The following is a 21,467-nucleotide window of genomic DNA, read 5'->3' as shown; positions in this document are numbered from 1 at the left end:
GTGTTCTGTTGTTTATCCTTAAAGGTAGAGTTCTAAATAGCCTTCACTACTTTCACTTACATAGTATTATTTCAAAGTATTAAGTATGACCTCACTTTACACTTAAACTGACTTGTTTAATCCTACTGGGATTATTATTGCCTGTTCTGTCCTGTTTGCTGTTTGTTAAAATAGTGAAAGGCTTACGAGAAGTGGAGTCACATCTGTGAGTCAAGGAGTAGAAGACAACAAAATATGACAGGAATTTCGACTTGGGTGAGTCTTGTCCGTCGAAATATTCAGATATGTTGTCTTATCTCACAGCTCATCTCTGATTATGTGACAGAGGAGCCGGCAGTGAGTCGGTGATGTCATCATTTTGTCTGTCTACCCGTTTTCCCAACATGTGCCTTAGACTTAATTTATGTCACAAAAACAACACAAACATTTCTCCCATTTTTTATTTTTCACTCCTGGGATTATTCCCGTCCTTCCCAACAGTAGAGTTGCACAAGGAGACATTAAAATTATTATTTTTTTAACTTCTGTAGGAACCTTTCAGTTATACAAAAGGTAGACATTCACAAAGCAGGAAGGTCACGCGGTCACTTCAATTCCCTTGCAGCTGATTTCCCATAATGAAGCTACAGGAAGTAGACTTTTTCTTTTTTTTTTGTACAATACAATTACAGAAACATCAGAGAGGGAAGCAAACAGTGAAGCAGCACACGGCCATCCTGTATTTACATCTGTAGCGATGTAGTAACAATAATCATGATAATATTCCACACTTCTTTATCAACTTATCCACCTCCACCAAACATTGAACCTGAGTTGATGTGCAGAAGTCGGCTGGCTCTATCAGGGTGAGAGAAAGAAATTACATTCATCTAATAGACCAAAGAAAGGCTGAACGACAAAGCACAAGATGAACATTCAACACGAGCCCTAAATCAGACAAAAAAAAAAGCTGCAGCTTTATATTCACAACAACAATGCTGTCAATAAATAATATTTGTATATTTCTAATTAAACACACTTCATGGAATGAACAGGAGGACAACTGCAGGTATAGAAACATCATGTAAAAATGAAACAGAAAACAAATAAAGAGGCTGAGATGATTGACAGCCTTGGCACATGCTTGAAATGACACTTCCTCGTTCCTCCCTCTGCACATCATCCTTTTTGACTTTCATGCTGCCGTTTAATCTTCATCATCAACATTGCGTTATGGGAAATGAACCCTGTCATTGCAGCTAAATAATAACAAGGACACCAGCCATACAATAAGTCACAGGAATTGGAAACTGCTTCTCACAAAATGTCAATGCATGCACAACAATATGTTTTTTTTGTATGTATGTATGTATTCTTATGAATCCAATTAAAGTGCAATCATGTCCAAGTGCAATCAAACCTCATATTTCGACATACCTACATTAATTTGAGGTTCATGTTTAGATTTTAAACCTCTTTTGATATTTTTTCCAATTTAAATAAGTTGATAATTAAACCCAAACAAAGTGCACCCATGCATTGATTCCTAATAAAGTTAGGATGATTAAAAAAAAAATCATTTCTCTTCTGTAATATTTGACTTTTATTTTGTGAGCACCTACTGGACTAAAGAATGGGGACATAGAATTGGCCATAGAATTGTCCAGACACCTGATTGATTCCTAGCAGTCCAGTCTCTTGGATTGTAATACCTCTTACTTCCACAAGAGGCAACAATGAGTCACTGTAGCTCAATTGTCTACATTAAGTAAAAGGAACGTGATGACAGGAAGCTCCTCTTTTGGCTGATCACTCTCGACAAAATAAACATATCCCAAGTTTTAGAGGAGGATGGGGTGTTTTAAGTTGAGGGCTTTGCTGCTCAGGGCTGACGGTTGCCGTACATCAGCGGTATGATGAAGACGGAGATGTCGTCGCCAGAGCCCAGGCGCTCGTTGGTGATGCGCCAGCCTCGGTCCCTCAGGACGCCGCGGGCTCGCATCACCAAATCCTGTGCGGCCATCGTGTACCTAGCAAAGATAGGAGTGGAGTTGAGAGGATGCCAAAAATACAGATATGGAAAAAAAAACTGTGTTTGACCTTCTAAATGCAGTTTTTAACATTGTTAGATACCTCTAGACATGAAATAGCACCCCTATAGTCATCTTTATAATTGTATAACTGAATATAGTACACATAATAAGAGTAAATAAGTAATTTAAGACATAAATAAGACTTGTTTGTTCTGTGTGGTTGTACAGTCGTCCCTTGCGACAATATTACTCCCTCGTTCTATTGCAGGTTTTTAATAATTAATGAATAATCACTGTTTTGTGGTTGATTATGGCCTTATTAGTCAAAACTACTGAAAGCCATATGTTGTATTCTGGTCACTATTTCTGACTCACTTTCAAACCTATTAATTTTAGAATAAATAAACTAGAGGCTAACTAGTTAGCTTGGTAGATTGCTACAGTATTGTCAAAATAATGTTGATCATATTGCTTATGTATCCTATAATGAGTAATACGAGTATAAAGGTGACTATAGGGGTGTTGTTTAATATTTACAGGGCTCTAATGTTGGGTTTTCTATGCTGTACCTACAGAAATATTCAATTTGTTCCAATATCGAACCCTATGTTTTGTAAATTAAGGGGTGATTATAAATGTGTTCCGACGCTAGGGAAGTCTGGTGCTTGTGTGTCGCATGGAACATGACAGTAACGTTACTGACACCTAGTGGCCAGAATACTACATATTTCTGAATTTTAGTTTATTTAGCCATTTTAAATAGCTTAAAATAGCATTGATGGAGTAAAGCTGTGACATTCATAGAGAGGGATTCATGCATTTACAATTACTAATTATATATAATAATATAATAAAAAATATATATATAATAAAATAATAATTTACAAAGGAGAGGGAAGCTGAGAGACAAATATGCAGGATCTTCTGACTCTAATCTCTCATGTTCCTGAGTACCGCTAGATGGAACCCGTGTACCACCAGTGGCACTCATACCACAGTTTGAGACAATTAGCACCAATTTAGCACAAAGATCCCAATTTGCTATCGTACATTGCACTCTTGGTGAAAACAAAGCTAACCTGTGTAGATCATCGGGATCACAGTTGGCGAGAAAGGTGGAAACGGCTTCGGCCACTTCCTGGTTGGACAGAACATCCCAGAGGCCATCGGTACCCATCACCAGGACGTCGTCAGCGCCGTGCTCGTACTGCGTGAGGTTGTACACCTTCACCTGTGTCCACAAACGTTTCAGAAAAATGATGTTTTTTTTTCACCACACTTGCAGGTTACCTCTGGAAGGCAGGACAGGAAGGGCTTGATGTAGATGTTGGAGTCGTGAACCTTTAGGTCATGGTCTCCGAGCCCACGGGTCACGCCGATGGTCGCCAGAACCCGAGCCTGGGAAAGACAAAAGGTCATCCGACCTCCAGTCAGAGCTTTAATCTGGTGTGTTTTTACATTTACCTTCTTCCCTTCGCCGTATATTAGTGGAAACTTGAGGTCTTCATCTTCAATGGTCTTGTATGCCCTGTAAACATATGACCTCATTTTCTTTATTGTGGTACGCCTCCACTGCAGAACACACTGAAGAGGAGGAGGCGGGGCTTACCATCCGCTCATAGTAAAGTCTCTGTAGAGCATCCTCTTCCCGACCTCCTTCCTCTGGACCCTTCGTGGGAATTCTAGGTGTGTGAACTCGTTTCCTAGCAGGTGAGGCTGCATGAAACCCTTGGAGGAGGACACACAGTACCCGTGAGTACGGCTGCTGTAAATGTAGTATTCTATTTAACATGGACTAATAGTTCCCAATATTTTATCCAATCCACTTTATTTATTCATTCATTCATTTTCTACTGCTTATCCTCACAAGTTGCGGGGGTGCTGGAGCCTATCCCAGCTGTCTTTGGGTGAGAGGCGGGGTACACCCTGGACTGGTGGCCAGCCAATCACAGGGCACATATAGACAAACAACCATTCACACTCACATTCATACCTTGTGTGGGAGGAAACCGGAGTACCCGGAGAAAACCCACGCATGCACGGGGAGAACATGCAAACTCCACACAGAGATGGCCGAGGGTGGAATTGAACCCTGGTCCTCCTAGCTGTGAGGTCTGCGTGCTAACCACTAGACCGCCATGCCGCCCCGTCTGCGTGCTAACCACTAGACCGCCATGCCGCCCCCACTTTATTTATATAGCACATTTTATAAACAGAGTTTCCAAAGTGCTGCAAAGAGTAAAATAAAAAGTAAAAATAAAATATAATAAATAAAGGTACAAATTGAATTTAATCCAAAACTAAAAAATCAAATAAGAAATAAAATAGTAAAATAGATATTAAAATATTAAAAACAAGAAGCAAAGCAATAAAAGTATAAAAAAAAAAACAATTAAAATAAAAAGAAGGAACTAAAAGACAATACGACTCACTCCGAGTTAAAAGCCAGAGAATAAAAGTGGATTTTAAGACGAGACTTAAAGCTTTCGATGTTGGGGGGGCTTTTTTTTACTTGGGAGGGGAGAGAGTTCCATAGCTTGGGGCCAACCACAGAAAAGGCTCGGTCTCCCCTGGTCTTAAGTTTCGTCTTGGGCACCACAAGTTGGAGCTGGACCTTGGACCTAAGTGACCGCGCTGGAGAGTAAATTTGGATGAGGTCCGAGATGTATTTGGGGGCCAGCCCATTCAACGCCTTAAAAACAAACAATAAAATCTTAAAATCAATCCTAAAACGGGGCGGCACGGCGGTCTAGTGGTTAGCGCGCAGACCTCACAGCTAGGAGACCAGGGTTCAATTCCACCCTCGGCCATCTCTGTGTGGAGTTTGCATGTTCTCCCCGTGCATGCGTGGGTTTACTCCGGTTTCCTCCCACATTCCAAAAACATGCTAGGTTAATTGGTGACTCCAAATTGTCTATAGGTATGAATGTGAGTGTGAATGGTTGTTTGTCTATATGTGCCCTGTGATTGGCTGGCCACCAGTCCAGGGTGTACCACGCCTCTGGGATAGGCTCCAGCACCCTCGTGAGGAAAAAGCGGTAGAAAATGAAATGAATGAATGAATGAATCCTAAAGCGAACGGGCAACCAATGCAGGGAGGCCAGAATTGGGGTGATGTGCTCCCCATTTTTGGTTCCTGTTAAAAGCCTTGCCGCAGAGTTCTGGACTAACTGTAAGCGGGAGAGAGACTTTTGGCTAATTTTTAGAACTAAAGAATTTTAGAATTTTTAGAAGCCAAGACAAGACAAAAAAAACGTATCAGTAAGCTGATGACTTTTAACAAAAATCGTATTTGTACCAGGAATTGTAGCCGTTGTCGCTCTGATTCTGGTGTGAATTCTGTTGACATGGGAACGATCTCATTGTTTCTAATAATGATGGCCCTGTTTAGAAAGCACACAACACGCAAGTTAGGATACACTTTTGTTTTGGAACACACACACACACACATATACACACCTGCTGTCTCCCGCATTCCCAACATAGAGTTTTCCCAGCATGTAGACCACAGTGAGAGCCGTGCATCCTCCTGTGATGTTGTAGCCTTGCTTCTCCTTCTCAATCTGAGCATCCTGCCCACCAACACATAACATAGAGATGAACTCTCTACCCCCCTCTTGTGGTGGCAATATAGAAGACAATGTAGACCTACCATCTCTTTGAAGGCATTCTCCATAGCGCCAATCACCAAGCTCTCATGCTGGATCTTCTTCTCGGTGAAGAACCGAGGAGGGGGAGGTGTGCTGCTGGGCGAACCCGGCGTCCCGGCCGCACCCCGCAGTGAGGCCGCGCGGGTCAAAGCGCGGTGAGGGCCCGGCGTGTTGCCCTGCTGCACGAAAGGGTTGTTGTCGGGCTCCTCCCCCAGGATGGTGGGGGGCAGAGAGGCCAGATTGTGCAGGATCTCGATGACGGCTTGCAGCTGACAGGCGATGTGGTGCTGCAGGAGGCGGGAGGCCACGACGGCGGCGCCTGAACCGGCGTGGCCATCGAACAAGGCCCAGTAGTGGAACACGAGTCCCTCGTTGTCCTGCAAACAAAAACCTTTTTGGTCCCATCCAAGAACATCACCAAATAATATATATCGACTTACCTCTCCCAACTTGCTGTGGTCCAAACGCAGCCCAGGACCCTCCCCATTGGGCAGCGAATTGCGTCTCTTAGCGGTGGGGGTCTTGCTAGGCGTGGAGGGGGGACAGTAGCTCATGGGCCTCCTCCTCACCACCACCACCTCGCAGCAAGCCTGGTCCTCATTGAGAGCGCTCTTTCCGGCGTTAATCACTCTGTGTAGGAGGAGACCAGGGATTGCGTGACATTGTCGACTGCCTAGTCGGGTTGGGTCTTTGTCGATGACGATTCCATCAGTCAACAAAGTTGGCCTGGTCTTCCATATGTGTGCATATATAATCGGTCGCTAATTGACAGAGACCACCACAGAGTGCAGTTGATTCAGGCCCGTCTAGTTGACGGCTGACCGAGGATTATTCGCTTTTTTTTTTTTGCGCCACATAAAACGAACATAAAAGTGAGAGCGGCTCTCCTATCAGACATCTCTAGAGGGCGTGTGTGTTTGAGAGGAAATTAGCATGACTATTTTTAGACGCCGACAGTGGGTTGTTTTGCGCTATAGGCAGCATCACTGACTCACAGATGCACGGCCATGCAGGATGGAGACATGGTGGCATAACGCTGGATTATATAACTCCAACACCTGGAAATGCTTTCATGCACATTCAAAAGTCCATAAATCCATACATTTTGTGTTTTTTTTTTTCTACTTCTTAACGCAGCTTCGCTTCCAATCAGGCATTAAGACCTAGTTCCTCCTCAGAGTGTCACAAATGTAACGCACCGTTAAGTTTTACTACAGTCTGCAAACATCCGCCTGACTCGTGCTGGATCAGCAGACAACAGAACTGTGACCGTGTGACTCTAAATTTGAAAAGCAGTCCATCAAAATAACTTTATTTGCTGCTAACAAAGCGTTTCTCGCACACCGGGTGTGTCCAATGTGCGGCACAGGGCCATTCTCAGACTGAAGCTTGAAGCTTTTACTCACCCTGAAAATAAAATGAATGACTTATTAAGTCTACACCCAATCTAGGGTTCATTCACGAGGGTCGCGGGGGTGCTGGAGCCTATCCCAGCTGTCTTCGGGTACAACCTGGACTGGTGGCCAGCCAATCCCAGGGCACATATAGACAAACAACCATTCACACTCACATTCATACCTATGGATAATTTAGAGTCGCCAATTAACCTAGCATGTTTTTGGAATGTGGGAGGAAATCGGAGTACCCGGAGAAAACCCACGCATGCACGTGGAGAACATGCAAACTCCACACAGAGATGGCAGAGGGTGGAATTGAACCCCGGTCTCCTAGCTGTGAGGTCTGCGCGCTAACCACTCGACCACCGTGCCGCCCCAATCTAGGGTTGTAGTCGTTAAATTTCATGGATTTACATGATCAGATTTTTTTCGTTTTTCATTTTTTTGTGGTTGAATACAATCTATTATTAGCCAAAAATATGCATATCTTAGCAAATATTACATGTATTTAGCGTAAAGTAGACATTTTCAAACATAAACATTTCTGAATGAACCAAATACGGCATTCAGAAGACATGTTGATGTGTGTAGTAAACCACACTCCAGATAGATGACGTGAGTCTTAAATGGCTTATTGTCCCGCACTATATGGGATAGTACGCGTGTATAGGTGAATGTAGGGTTGTTATTTCATGTGTAGTAGTCTCTAATAATGTTAAAAATGTATTTTGAAGGTCTTAAGTAGGTTTTCTATGCTATGAAAGCATTCCATTGATAAATAAGGAAGGCATTCAGTTATCACAATGACCACTGGTACGCGTACCACAGTTTGAGAACCATGCCCGAGAGGAACTCTGTTGAAAACTGAAAAACCACATTCATATTCCAACAAATAGCTGCTTCATTAGCAACAATGAGGAAGACATGTTGGTTCTCAGCCTGAAGCTCGAAGATTTTACTCACCCTGAAAATAAAATGAATGACTTATTAAGTCTACATACAATCTAGGGTAGAAGTCGTTACATTTCGTGGATTTACTTGATCAGATTTTTTTTGTTTTTCATTTTTTTTGGTTGAATACAGTCTATTATTAGCCACAAATATGCATATCTTAGCAATATATTACATATATTTGGCGTAAAGTAAACATTTTCAAACATAAACATTTCTGAATGAACCAAATACGGCATTCAGAAGACATGTTGATGTGTGTAGTAATCTACACTTGCCCCTAGGTGTCAGTAATGTCATGTCCTGTCATGTTCAATGAAACACACTTGATTGGCGCAATTAATTATCTCTGACACTTTCTGTTCTCCACACCCTTCCAGATAGATGACGTGAGTCTTAAATGGCTTATTTCCACGCACTATATGGGGTAGTACACGGTAAAGGTGAATGTAGGGTTGTTATTTCATGTGTAGTGGTCTCTAATAATTAATTTAAGGTCTTAAACAGGCTTTCTATGCTGTGAAAGTATTCCATTGATAAATAAGGAAGGCATTCAGTTATCACAATGGCCACTGGTACGCGTACCACAGTTTGAGAACCATGCCCCAGAGGAACTCTGAAGATCACGTTGAAAACTGAAAAACCACATTCATATTCCAACAAATAGCTGCTTCATTAACAACAATGAGGAACGTATTTGCTGCTTTTAAATACATAGTGCCTAGGGTTAGTCGGGTTAATAATAGGTCATCCACCAAGGAGAACAGCCTTGCGGTCATCAATGGACATTTTTGGAAAAGACTTCCCAAGCAAATAAAAGTAAGTATTATTGTGAGCATGCATGCGTCCCATGCAGAAAGGCTTATACTGCTGTGTCATCTCTTCACCAGTTCCACGCCAGTTGCACGCAAAATGGCCTGCCCCGGGGTGAAAGGTCACACAAGCCCTCCGTGTCGATCACAACAGGTGCAGCTTACAGCGCCCAGGTGTGCGCATGCGCTCAATCTGGATCATTGTTGTTATGATGATGTCATGACGGTAACCCTGCAGACCCCCTTTGTGTGCACGGATGGTTACTTACTCAGCATATCCGGTGGCCCACGGTAATCTCCTGGTCTCCTTCAGGATGAGGATGGGCCGGGCGATGTGATCCGCGGAGCACTCGATCTCATCCGGTGATAGTCCCAAGAACTCCGGCCTCATATAAGGGAATTTAAGCGGCAGGTCCGAACCGGGGTTGCCGCCTCCGGCGGAGCTGCCTCCGGCCATGATCCCACCCATGAAGCCGGCTACGGCGGACTTGACCCGCGTGAGCATGTTGGTGGCGCGTCGCGGAGGGGTATCCGGCGGCCGGTGCGCGGCGCCGCGACTCCCTTTCCCCGGATTGCCCCCCAGCTCGGCCGCGCTGCTTCGACGACAGGCTCGATGGAGAACAAGGCGATGGAGGGAGGGGGGGAGAGGAAGGCGCTCGGCCGGTCAATGCGTCATCGATGGCGGGCGTTGCAGGGCAGCTCCTGCGGGGGAAGGGTGGAGGAAAGCGGCTAGGATGGCTTAGGCAAAGCCGTGCACGCCTCCATGGAGACCCGGAGACAACATCCCCAGCGTCGGGAACGCGGAATTAACCGGTCACGTGACGTGTCCGTGATGCACACTGTAAAAAATGCACTCTGTTTATGTTTATGGGTGTCCAAAGTGCGGCCCGGGACCATTTAGTTTGTGGCTTACGGTATATATTTCATAAATATTAATAAACCAATAATATAAACAATAGCATGCTCTGTCACCTATAACACAAATCTAAGAAGTAGGCAGATTTTCTTAGCCTGTTAAATGTAATTATTAAACGACAGACACAACTCCATACAAAATGCACTTAGAAATGAAACTTTTTTCATTTATTTATTTCATTTATCATATATTATTATTATTTTGTTTTATAATTTTATATATTTTTAAATTTTATAATTTTTAATTTGATAATATTTTTATAATATATGTTATAATTATTTTATTTTATAATTTTTATTATTTTTATATTTTATATTATTTTCTAATTTTATATTATTATTTTCAAACAAATGGCCGTACAAATGGCCGTTTTTTTGGTCTACTGCAGAATTCATAGCTCCATAGCCCCAGACCATCACACTACCACCACCATATTTTACTGTTGCTATGATATACTCTTACACCAGATGTATTGGGATACACACCTTCCATCTGGACTTGTGAATACGGACCTTAACTGAGGCCTGCAGTTCTTTGGATGTTGCTGTGGGGTCTTTTGTGACCTCATGGATAAGTCGTCGCTGCGCTCTTGGGTATTTCTGGTTGGCCATACACTCCTGGGAAAGTTCACTGTTCTGTGTTTTCACCATTTTTGGATAATGGCTCTCACTGTGGTTTGCTGGTGTCCCAAAGCTTTAGAAATACTTCATATATAACCCTTTCCAGACTTGGAAAGGAAATTACTTCCTTACTGCTTCTTCCGAGACTCTTGTTCAGACATTTTGAATTCCTTAACTATGACCTCATATGTTGCATGCCTAAGGTGCATTTATAGTGCAGCTGCACTAATCCAACCAGTAAAATGAATGACATTTGGATATTGTCATCGCACATTCATTTACTCTTACTCATGGATCATTGTTGGACTCTTTTTGCAGTGTGCAGAATGAGCACTTTACAGCGCTGACAGCAGGTTGAAGATAAATCCTCCCTGGTAGATGCATGGAGAGATGCGCGGACATGTGAGTGCATTATGGGCCGCGACTGTTTTTTCCAAATTGACCACGTCGCTTACTATTCTCAACCATTTTGTCAAACAAACATCCCATGTGAGCTGTGGCTCTGATTGCAAAATGAAATGAGGATAAGGTATTCGAGAATAAGCTAAAATGCAGTAGAATATGCATCCTGAATGTTATATTTAATGTATGTTTACGTTTCTTTATTCCTATTCAATGGAGTCCTATCGTGAGCTCTTCTATGACGTTATTGTCAGGACGGCTTGCAGTACACGTTGCATCCTGACAGAGGTCGCTGTTGTGCACCAGTGGATGCCACTCACTACAAGGAGGAAATACAAAATGATCAAATGGAAAATTATAAATGCTTACTTGAGGTTATTAGTGGCTATTATTAGTTGTTAGTCCTGCCACATAATTACATGTGATGAGATAATGCACATAGTTTACTATTATTATTATTATTATTATTATTGTAATCAGGTGATAGAACAGCTGTGTTAAATAAGAAATGTTTTTGCTTCAGTGCCTTATTTGTATTTACTATTTTTTTTAGCAGGCCTGCTTGGAGTATTTCCCATGAATGACGTCTGTTTCCTTTTCAGATAAATACGACAACGTGTGCTTGTGTTTTTTCTAAAACCTGTATTGTGCAACAGGGGGAATCGTAAAAAGTTTGTTGTGAACTTCCTTTACAGTAAGTGTATCATATAGATACTGGTTTATTTTCAGTACATTTACATTTTTTGGGCTACTTTCCTTATGCATATTTACCATACACTAATTCATTCTACTTTTAGTGTTCTAATAATAGAAAGTTTGTTTGCACATCTCCATATATTCATCTCCATGGCTCCGCCCCCCTGGATGACCAGAGAGCGTGTCCTCCTCTTCTGGTCCATCACACCACAACTGAATGTCACCACATGACCGAGCAACCACCTCAGCGTCACACCTCCCACTTTGCCTGGCACCAAGTACAAGTACAAGTACAAGTACAAGAAAAGGAAGCAGAAGGAAGTGGAAGATTTGTAGTGACTATGTTCCTGCGGGCTACCTTGCTGATGTTCCACTCCTGTTTGGTTCTCTATGGAGCTGCTGCACAACACACAGAACTGGAAAGGATAAAGACGTGTGGGATCAAGTGTTCTCAGGTAAAAGTTCATCCTCGGATTCTTATTCAATGCATTTGTTTTAAATATACAACATATTTAACTAACTGACTTAACTAATTAGGCTAGGCTTTCTTTTTGCAGGGCCTTCAGTGCAACACCGAACCAGCATGTAAGAACATCACATCATGAATATTATTATGACCCATTAATTATGAATACAATACTCTCCACCAGTATTACTAATGTTCTGGAATAATTAACCTTGACACAGATAATGATGTAACATGTGGGAATTTCTCATAGCAACACAAGTCCTATTCAATTTGAATTCAATCTCCATTGCAGATTTCTTTGCCGCTTCGTGTCAGACGCCCGCTGACGGACTTACCGTCTCCTCCGTGTTCCGCAACCTAAGCTTTTCCACCGTCGTGACATGTGAAGGGCATCAAAGATGCTCTCTGCACCTCCAAATCCACATGACGGTCCAGCTTCCAGGTGTGTTTCAACAAAGGATCTTTACTTTAACAAGGAAGTTACCGCGCTTATGATGTGCGGGTGACTAAATCCTGATTCCTCTCCATCCAGAGTCCATCCACGGTTTGTCCGTTTGCTCTCAGACTCCGGGAATGCTGCGGAAGTGCCGAATAGTCCGGATTTCAAAGGCTTCCGGGCGGATAATGTCCGGGATGCAGGTCGGTATTTGTAAAAACTGTGCATGATCCGATTCAGAACTCAATTAAATGTTCTATGGTTATCATCACACATTTCATTCTTTGCCATCAATGGTGGTTGCTTCACAAAAAAAAGTTTTATTTTGACTCAACTTTTTCGACATATTATGCAAGAAAATTCCAGTTCTACTCTCTTGTGTGGTTTTCCGCTGTTGATTTGGCCTCTCGTCGTCACTGCACTGTCCGTCCCGCTAGGTGGAGCTTGTGGACAACTGCACTGACATTTATCCACAGCAGCAAGTGAAGGTCACAGTGACGACAGTGCCTGATTACTGTGGAATAACTCAAAGCAGAACCTACGTCGCTCCAGGTGCCACAGTGTCAATGCAGGAAGTAGTGGATGCTGCGTTTTCTACTCATGATTCAAAGTCATTGTATAAACTTGCTAGTACTTCCTTGTCATTGATGAAAACATATGAAGGTTAATGACTCCTGACTGAAGTGGCTATTTTGTATTACTGTGTCACCCACTGCAGATTGCTCATGGAAGGATTTGAGGATACTTGTCCCTGAATGCATCAGTGAGTAAAACCTCACGTGTGTATGTCACATATATAACTTAAAATGTTAAATGTTACACACTTACAGCTGGGAGGTTATCATATGACATCAACACAGAGAGAAAAGAGCTGCACGTCTCCGTGAGTGACATGTTGGATGATGAAGACTATCATTTGCGGCTGTGCCATAAGGATTTCATCTGTGCTGGCACAGGGGCTAACGCATTGGTAAATGAGCTTTTATTTTGAAAAACTGCAAGGACTTGATGACAATTGTGGCTGTAAGTGTTACTGCTGCTTTGTCATAATGCTAGTGCTTACTATGCTAGCACAAAGGGTTGATTTTGAATGAGTTGGATGGTGGTCAAAGACGTATGAATAATTGACATTAAATAATAGAATTCAAATACATTGGATACTCAATTTCTTTTTGGAATTTTAGGTAATTATTTCACAATTGTGTGGTTGTACCCTTTCACAAGGTCATAACTGATTACTAATAAAGTAAAAAAATATTGTCAGATTGGCTTATTTAGACAATGCGATGTATTTAAAATGCATTTATTATTATTTATTAAAATTGTGTGTTTTTTGTTGCGTTTTGGCAAGTCATTACCGTTATATTGCACGTGTATAGTGACTGTACTACAATTCCCATAGTGCGTTGCGAGAGCGTGTCCCCGTGCTTTCCACTGTTGGCGGTCCAGTCACTCTTAAGCCACTAATATACCGTAACTCATTTGAATCAAGTTAAATGCTTATTTTGTGTTTTTTGTTGTTGAATGTACAGTCCGTCGTGTGTTTTTTATGGTCTTCTTTTTTTAAGCTAATAAAGCTAATGTTATTGCGCATATTTGTTTAAATTGCTCGCTTATTCGCTAGCAGCTACTAGCTTAAAAAGCTAATTCCAGAACCGTCAACTACGGCAGCCTTGAAGGGTCAGTGAGTTGATCAATCGGATTTAATTGAATCGTTTTAAAAGTAATTCATGAAAATTTGGTTTACATGTTTCCCTTGTTAACTTTGCAGATAATGAAAGACGAAGTCACCAAGAGCGCCATTCTCCCATTTTCCAGACCGTTGCCATGCCTCTGTATCGAGGTAAAGCCATCTGGATCACACAGTTTCTACACAGGGAGGCACCACTGAACGCTCCTTGCTCCCCACAGGGCTGGTCAGCGGTGATGGACGCCCGCAGAGTGCAGGTCTGCCCTTTCAATAACAGTGAGTCACTTCGATTGCTTCACAAACCGTACCACTACCGCGAGGTTTCCCGGTTGTGACTCAGCGCGTCTTTCCCTGCAGGTTTGGATGAAATGTGGCATGGGATTCATTACGACCCACTGGCGGGGGTGCTTTCATGGGAACCCGCCTGTCCGCTGACGGCCACCGTGGCGCTGTGCCAGAGAGCAGGGGAGGATGACGTCTGCACGGATCTGCAGCAAGCTTCCCGAAATGTCGGCAGAGAAAAGGTACCAGCTGCTGTGTCAGTATGACTCGGCTCTATCACTTATTACACATCTCGTTTTATGGCAATACACCTGCACACGTCACTACAGAACGTGATGATAAATCATGTTTACTGCAGGTTTATCATATGAAAGTCCCTCTAGTGGCTTTGAAGCAAGCGTAGTTTGATTCAGAGTGGAAACATTCTTCAGATGGGACCCCTCCACTTGGGTCACAGTCCAAACAAAAAGCTTAAATGACTCATCAAGTCCAAATACTCGAGCATTCGCATCACTTTGCAGCTGGTATTGTTTGGTATAACTTTTATAAAGTTTATTAAATGTTTCCTTGCAGATAACATTTGCGCAAGTGGACCCTCACCCTCAGCTGTGCATGAAGGTATTTTTTTTCTATAACTTTTTTGTGACTATTCACTATTCTGTGAATGGCTCAGAAGTCAGAGAAGAAAAGAAATAATGAAATAAAAGAAAATATAAAATACATATACATGTATGAAAATATTTAGTCAAGCTAAGTAAAAATCTTTATACATAAATGTAAAAAAGAAGCAAAAACAATGCTAAATTAAAAGTTATTAAATATAAAATTTTAAATTTTTAAATGTAAATATATAACTATAACAGAGCATAAAAAATGAATACGATATCATTCACTATGTATAAATACACTTTCAAAAATCTAAGTGAAGAAAGGTCAGGCCAAATCTAAAAATATTGCATAAATATAACTAAAGAAAATCAAAAATCATAGAATACTATTTAAATGTGATAATATAATATATTAGTAAATACTAGAAAGCAGTGCAAATGTACAAATAATAAAAAAATGTAATTCATGTGAATCAACTTGACTTCAGTGTTATACATCATTACAAACTATTTAATAACTAATAACATGCTTGGAGTATAAAACAATAATTGTTTTTTTTGTAGTTCCGTGCAGGCCATCGAACTTGGATCAAGTGTCCTTTTGTCGGGAGATTCCAAGGTTGGACTTATTATTATTATTATTATAAGTGATCAACTCTTCATCAATGATTTTTATGGTAAGCTAAACTGCTGTTGCCATCAATACTGTTGATTCATTTGTATTTGTTTCCTAGCCTGGGATGTGACTGTGATGAAACATGCGGCTCACAAAGCGGCAAAGCTGACGTCGCACATGAACGCCACTTTCTCCGTGCACGCATGTACGCCGCGTGAGGGCTCCGCTGTGTGTGGCGCGACGGGGACACGCGCTGTCATTCACGTGGTACGCGTGACACTGAGCATCTTGTCATTGTGTGAAACCGTGGCAGCCATCTTTGTCTTTTTATTAGGGGGCGCATACATCTGTTAGCTTGAACATGACAGACGCTCCCTCGTGTTTTTATGTAAGTTTTTTCATCGCTATAGATACTCACCAGTTAGATAGAGTACTTGTATACATTTGTATTGTACAGGTGAGGAGAACGGATGTGACGTATGCTCCCACAATCCTTCACTGTTTCACAGAGGAACGCAGTGAGTTGTCATTATTTGGGATGTCTGATAATGGTCGGCCCGATATCAGCATAAATATGCAATATTGGTATCGGAAATATGAGAGTTGGACAATATCGCCATAAGGGTTTCTGGAAAAAAAGCCAATATCGGACATCCCTAATTATTATTATTATATTTCAAAAGAGTTGCAAACATGTCATTCTTATCACAGGTGAGCCAGCGACTCTCTTCGCCACCTCGGCCAATCAGATGTTGATCATGGTCATCGTCCCGGTCGGGCTCTGGCTCACTGCTGTCATCATTGTCACCCTGGTGTTGCATGCCAGACTCACCGGTTGGTACCTTATATTACGTCATGATCAATTATTCATCCTGCTGTTTGCTGTTTAAGAAAAAAACCAAGCAAGCTATCGTGTTTTTTTTTTCTTCGACCGCTTCCTCGAAAGATACTTGCATTGACTGAATGTTGTTGTTTTTGGCAGGCGGCGCTCCTGTTTGGGACCTTTCACAACGCAGAGACCGCCATCTTACTCTCTGACTGACTGTGTCAGATGCGTTTGAATAATAATAAATGTTTTTCTATACGAGGCCTGTCGTGATAACAAAGTGTGTTATCGGCAACATTCTTTTGAGACCATGTTTTCATTTTAGCTTGACATTAGCTTGACACAGAAGTTCCCTGTATGTGTTTTTGTAATGTAGCCAGCGACACCGTCTGTGACCGTGCACAATTTTGCACTGTTTTGTTTCTGATAACCAAATATCTCGGTCCTCTGTGTTTATTCTGTTTAAAAAACCGAAATATTCCCACCCGGGCTGCACGGTGGTCGTGTGGTTAGCGTACAGACTTCACAGCTAGGAGACCTGGGTTCAATTCCACTGTGTGGAGTTTGCATGTTCTCCCCGTGCATGCGTGGGTTTTCTCCGGGTACTCCGGTTTCCTCCCACATTCCAAAAACATGCTAGGTTAATTGGCGACTCCAAATTATCCATAGGTATGAATGTGAGTGTGAATGGTTGTTGGTCTATATGTGCCCTGTGATTGGCTGGCCACCAGTCCAGGGTGTACCCCGCCTCGCCCGAAGACAGCTGGAATAGGCTCCAGCTCCCCCAGCGACCCTTGTGAGGATAAGCGTTAGAAAATGAATGAATGAATGAATATTCCCACCCGGGCTGCACGGCGGTCGGGTGGTTAGCCCGCAGACTTCACAGCTAGGAGACCCGAGTTCAATTCCACCCTCGGCCATCTCTATGTGGAGTTTGCATGTTCTCCCCGTGCATGTGTGGGTTTTCTCCGGGTACTCCGGTTTCCTCCCACATTCCAAAAACATGCTAGGTTAATTGGCGACTCCAAATTGTCCATAGGTATGAATGTGAGTGTGAATGGTTGTTGGTCTATATGTGCCCTGTGATTGGCTGGCGACCTGTACAGGGTGTACCCCGCCTCTCGCCTGAAGACAGCTGGGATAGGCTCCAGCTCCAGTTGTAACTCCCGTATTTTCCCTACTATAAGCTGTCAGGTGCGTGCCAAAGTAAGAGGGGCGCTGCAGCCATAGACAGTTTTAACCAATCAGAGGCACCGATGATGTCATTTGCATAGACATAACACAACAAACATGTCGACTGATAGCGTTACTAGCAAAGCAGCCTTCATTTTCAGTATGATTTCCAAAAAAAAACATTTCCAAAATCTCAGTTTTTAAGGACAAAGACCTTTTATATGTATTTACATTATATTGGACTGTACAGAACAGAAGGCTGTGTGTGTGTGTGTGTGATTGACACACATGAGGAACTTGTCCTTAAAAGTGTGAGTCCCGTTTCCTGGTGCTGTGTCTACGTGCATGCATAAGATGACTCAAACAATAACACAACACCTGCTTTTGTAAGTGAACACAAAACATAAAGCAACACTTCCTCATCATTTGACCAATGAATTTGAATGCATTTATTGTCTCTTTGTATTTAGGGGAAGCACTAGTGACCTTTTGTCGTATTGACTTAACTTTTCACGGAGGACATTGTCCGCTTTGACTGGCAGATGACACATCATTTTTATTTATGGCAACAAAGCAATAAAATGTTAAAAATACAAACGCAATAGTCATCCATGTCTCCATTTAGTTCATAGACGAAGGTTTGGATTATGTTTAGCATCTTGATTGTTCTTTTGATGTATTGTATTTTGTATGGAAATACTTGGTACTTTTATGACATTCATTTATTTGTCATTTTAGTTCCTTGTGACTTTATTTCGTTGGGCAATAAATACTTTTGCAGCTTTAAAAAAAATCACTTTTTAACTTCATTTTTGTCAGGTAATATTTAGTCCATAATTTTAACAGGCGATAATTTGATAATTTGAATAAATAAGTTTATTGTCTAGCAATACTTCGTAAAATTGTAACTTTATTTCATTTCCAAAAGTTAATTGATTAATAAATGATGGCTGGTGGTTGATTATGGCCCATTATAAGTCCAAAAATATTGAATCACAAGTGTTATGTAGTACTCCGGCCACTAGGCGTCAGTAATGACAAAACATTGATGAGACGTGACATTACACATTAGCACATTAGCTTCCCACTGCATGTGGTTAGACATGGAAATTATAAGAGTGAAATGAAGTTCTTCTTTTCCGTGTGGAAGTGGTAAGTTTGTGGCTTTTTACTTTGTCTTTCTTCTCTACTCTGTTTGAAACTCTTTAAGTTTACAGTAAATGAATTGGAGGCTAACTAGTTAGCTCACTAGCCTTGCACATTAATACCACATAAGTGATGTAAACAAAGAATAATAGGAGCGTAAAGGTGACTATAGGGATGGTATTTTTGTCTACATGGCTCTAATAATGGTAAAAAATTTTTTTTTTTGAAAGTCATAAACATATTTTCCGTGCTCTAACTCTGAAAATATTCAATTTATTAACAAAGTAGAAACATTTCCTACTTTGCAGAAATTCACTTGACCGGCCAGCCTGGAACCAATTAAGTGTAATAAACGAGATGACGTACTTGATATTTTTATAGCTTTATTTTAATACTTTGTAAGTTTATTTGGTAACTTTATTTTGAGTGGTAATACTTTTTTTTCCTACTTTTATTGGCACGCAGTAACCACACACGCTCTACTTGGGGATTAATATAGTAATTAAATAATTGTTTTCCTGTCGTACAGTAAAAAAAATAATATGCAGATTGGAATTTATGAATGCATAAATATGATGAAATTCTTTGGTTTTGTTGTTGTTGTAATGATGTGCACTCATTTAGCTGTAAATTAAATATTAGTTTTTCTTTTTTGAGTTTGGTTGCTATTTGACAACCTGCCACAAGAGGGCAATGTTGACTGACTAATTCGTGCATATGATTTGAAATAGCTGCTCATTACTTTTTTTTTTATTTTTTATGTGGTGCTTCCTTTACATTAGCAACTGTTGTTTTCTGCTACAGTTGACTTTCATAAATAATATCTTTGCACCAGGCAATGACTTTTGATCTCCAAAACCTGGGAACATGTTTGTATCTGTATATAATAGGAGGCTAATAATGACTTCTATTGATGTAAATTGTTTCCGACTGTACTTCTATTTTTGACAAGCTATCATAAAAAGACAGTTTATTTAAAATGCAGGTCTATTTTTGCACGTTTGAAGTGATCCAAAGCTCTCCACAGAGAAGATCTTGTCTCTGATGTTGCTGATGGTTTGAAGCACCTTCTTACGTCTGTTGTTGGCACGCTGGAAATATCTAAATGTGATCTCATCCTGCTGTCTAAGCTTGGGATTACAATAAAAAAAGAAGAAAAAGCAGCTAGGTACAGTGCCGGGAGCAGTTTTTTGCAGCGTTTTTTTCCTCAAAAAACAAGAAGAAACTTGACAGGAACAAAACGGCGCTGTTCTCGGGCCTTCAGGTAGCTGTTTGTGTACGAGTCCATCAGTAGGTCCATCTCTAAGCCCGTGTGGGGAAAGAATGACAAACGGCATCCAGAGACAACAGACAGGGATGATCTAATCCTTGTTGTGGAGAATTCCACACATTCCTCCGGGGTGTTGTTCCCCGGGCCAGTTAATCGGCCAGTGCCGACGTTGTCCTCGCGTCCGGGCTTTGCGCTAAACAAACAGGCCTTTTAGAAGCACAGCGAGTGGAAATTTGATGTCAAACAGTCGAGTATAGACACACACACACACACACACATACAGTGAGGCAGTCATAGCCTCAGGTATGCATGGAAAGACATATACCTGACAGGAGAAACATATGAGGAGGCAAGTGGGACAAAGGTGAAAGGTTCAAGGGTGAATGAGGGGGGAAAAATGGGGGAGGTTTCAAGCTTCTTCATGCAAATTCAGTGCAGTAATAAGCCTCTTCTTCCTATACAGCATATTGTTCTTCAAGGTGTTACTTTTACATTATTAAAGCACCAGTATGAAAAATTCCCCTAATATGCGAGCTTCATAATCATTTGGATTGTACTCGTTTTAGTATTAAAGAGAAGAGCCGTGTCGCTGCATGGCGACCATGATGGCCTATTTTATCGGGTGGACCAGCCAGGACACTGATCATGTTGTGCTAGCATCGTTGTGTTCATATTTGCATGGAGTGCTTGTAGAAATATTAAAGATGCTTCTGTTTTTACTTGCTGTGTTTGAGGATATTTCCTTGGTTAAAGCCACATTATGGAAAAAATTACCTAAATATAGAAGCATCTGAAGGATGCACCTGCTTGCACCATTCTGTCATTGCCATGGCGACCCCATATGACCCATTTTAGTGAGTTAAGGTTGTGCGTGTTGTTTGTTAGCATCTGTGCTATCATTACTTATCGTTTTAGTTTTTTGTTATTTTTTTATGTTAAAGCCACAATATGAAAAAAAATACATCGTCTCTATCATGTCCTTGATGACCCTGGATGACCTATTTGGTGGTGGACCAGCCAGAACATTACAGTAAAGAGTTGTTAAAGCTGATATGTGAGAAAACAATGTAGGTACACAATATTGTAATATGTAGGACACCATCTTTACAATGTAAACCCCAGCTAACATACTATAATATTGGTGGACCAGCCAGGACACTTCATGTTGTCAGCACTAGCATCAATGCTAATGTTAATGTTCATAAAAAGCTTGTAATTGTTGGACCACCCAGGACACCTCATGTTGCCAGCACTAGCATCAATGCTAATGTTAATGTTCATAAAAAGCTTTTGATTGTTGGACCAGCCAGGACACCTCATGTTGCCAGCACTAGCATCAATGCTAATGTTAATGTTCATAAAAAGCTTGTAATTGTTGGACCACCCAGGACACCTCATGTTGCCAGCACTAGCATCAATGCTAATGTTAATGTTCATAAAAAGCTTGTAATTGTTGGACCAGCCAGGACACCTCATGTTGTCAGCACTAGCATCA

The 21,467-nt window shown here is 41.4% G+C and overlaps 2 protein-coding genes across 7 annotated transcripts; one reads left to right on the top strand and one right to left on the bottom strand.

Moving 5' to 3' along the window:
* Positions 1–395: 395 nt before the first annotated feature.
* LOC131132134 (protein phosphatase 1H-like) lies at positions 396–9,643 on the bottom strand. Of its 2 annotated transcripts, XM_058077457.1 has the most exons (10): positions 9,092–9,641; positions 6,103–6,292; positions 5,665–6,039; positions 5,472–5,584; positions 5,311–5,395; positions 3,622–3,740; positions 3,477–3,540; positions 3,303–3,410; positions 3,092–3,243; positions 404–2,009 (listed from the first exon to the last, which is right to left on the bottom strand). In XM_058077457.1, exons 1-10 carry the CDS (start codon positions 9,325–9,327, stop codon positions 1,862–1,864), a joined length of 1,590 nt encoding a protein of 529 aa, XP_057933440.1. In that variant the 5' UTR covers positions 9,328–9,641; the 3' UTR covers positions 404–1,861. The 2 variants fall into 2 exon arrangements, with proteins under 2 accessions (XP_057933439.1, XP_057933440.1); XM_058077456.1 differs by having other exon boundaries at positions 396–2,009; positions 3,303–3,540; positions 9,092–9,643.
* Positions 7,616–16,644, top strand: il17rel (interleukin 17 receptor E-like). 5 transcript variants are annotated; one of them, XM_058077454.1, is made up of 19 exons: positions 7,616–10,760; positions 11,417–11,454; positions 11,633–11,911; positions 11,999–12,041; positions 12,218–12,367; positions 12,458–12,564; positions 12,799–12,913; positions 13,080–13,124; positions 13,192–13,331; positions 14,133–14,204; positions 14,273–14,327; positions 14,409–14,575; positions 14,907–14,951; positions 15,506–15,560; positions 15,676–15,824; positions 15,892–15,945; positions 16,015–16,075; positions 16,269–16,391; positions 16,540–16,644. In XM_058077454.1, exons 3-19 carry the CDS (start codon positions 11,684–11,686, stop codon positions 16,593–16,595), a joined length of 1,665 nt encoding a protein of 554 aa, XP_057933437.1. In that variant the 5' UTR covers positions 7,616–10,760; positions 11,417–11,454; positions 11,633–11,683; the 3' UTR covers positions 16,596–16,644. The 5 variants fall into 5 exon arrangements, with proteins under 5 accessions (XP_057933437.1, XP_057933436.1, XP_057933434.1 ...); XM_058077453.1 differs by having other exon boundaries at positions 11,363–11,454; XM_058077451.1 differs by having other exon boundaries at positions 11,417–11,911.
* Positions 16,645–21,467: the final 4,823 nt, after the last annotated feature.

The sequence above is a fragment of the Doryrhamphus excisus genome, chromosome 7, assembly GCF_030265055.1.
Source record: "Doryrhamphus excisus isolate RoL2022-K1 chromosome 7, RoL_Dexc_1.0, whole genome shotgun sequence".
Taxonomy (NCBI): Eukaryota; Metazoa; Chordata; class Actinopteri; order Syngnathiformes; family Syngnathidae; genus Doryrhamphus; species Doryrhamphus excisus.
This window is presented reverse-complemented; position numbering and strand designations above follow the sequence as displayed.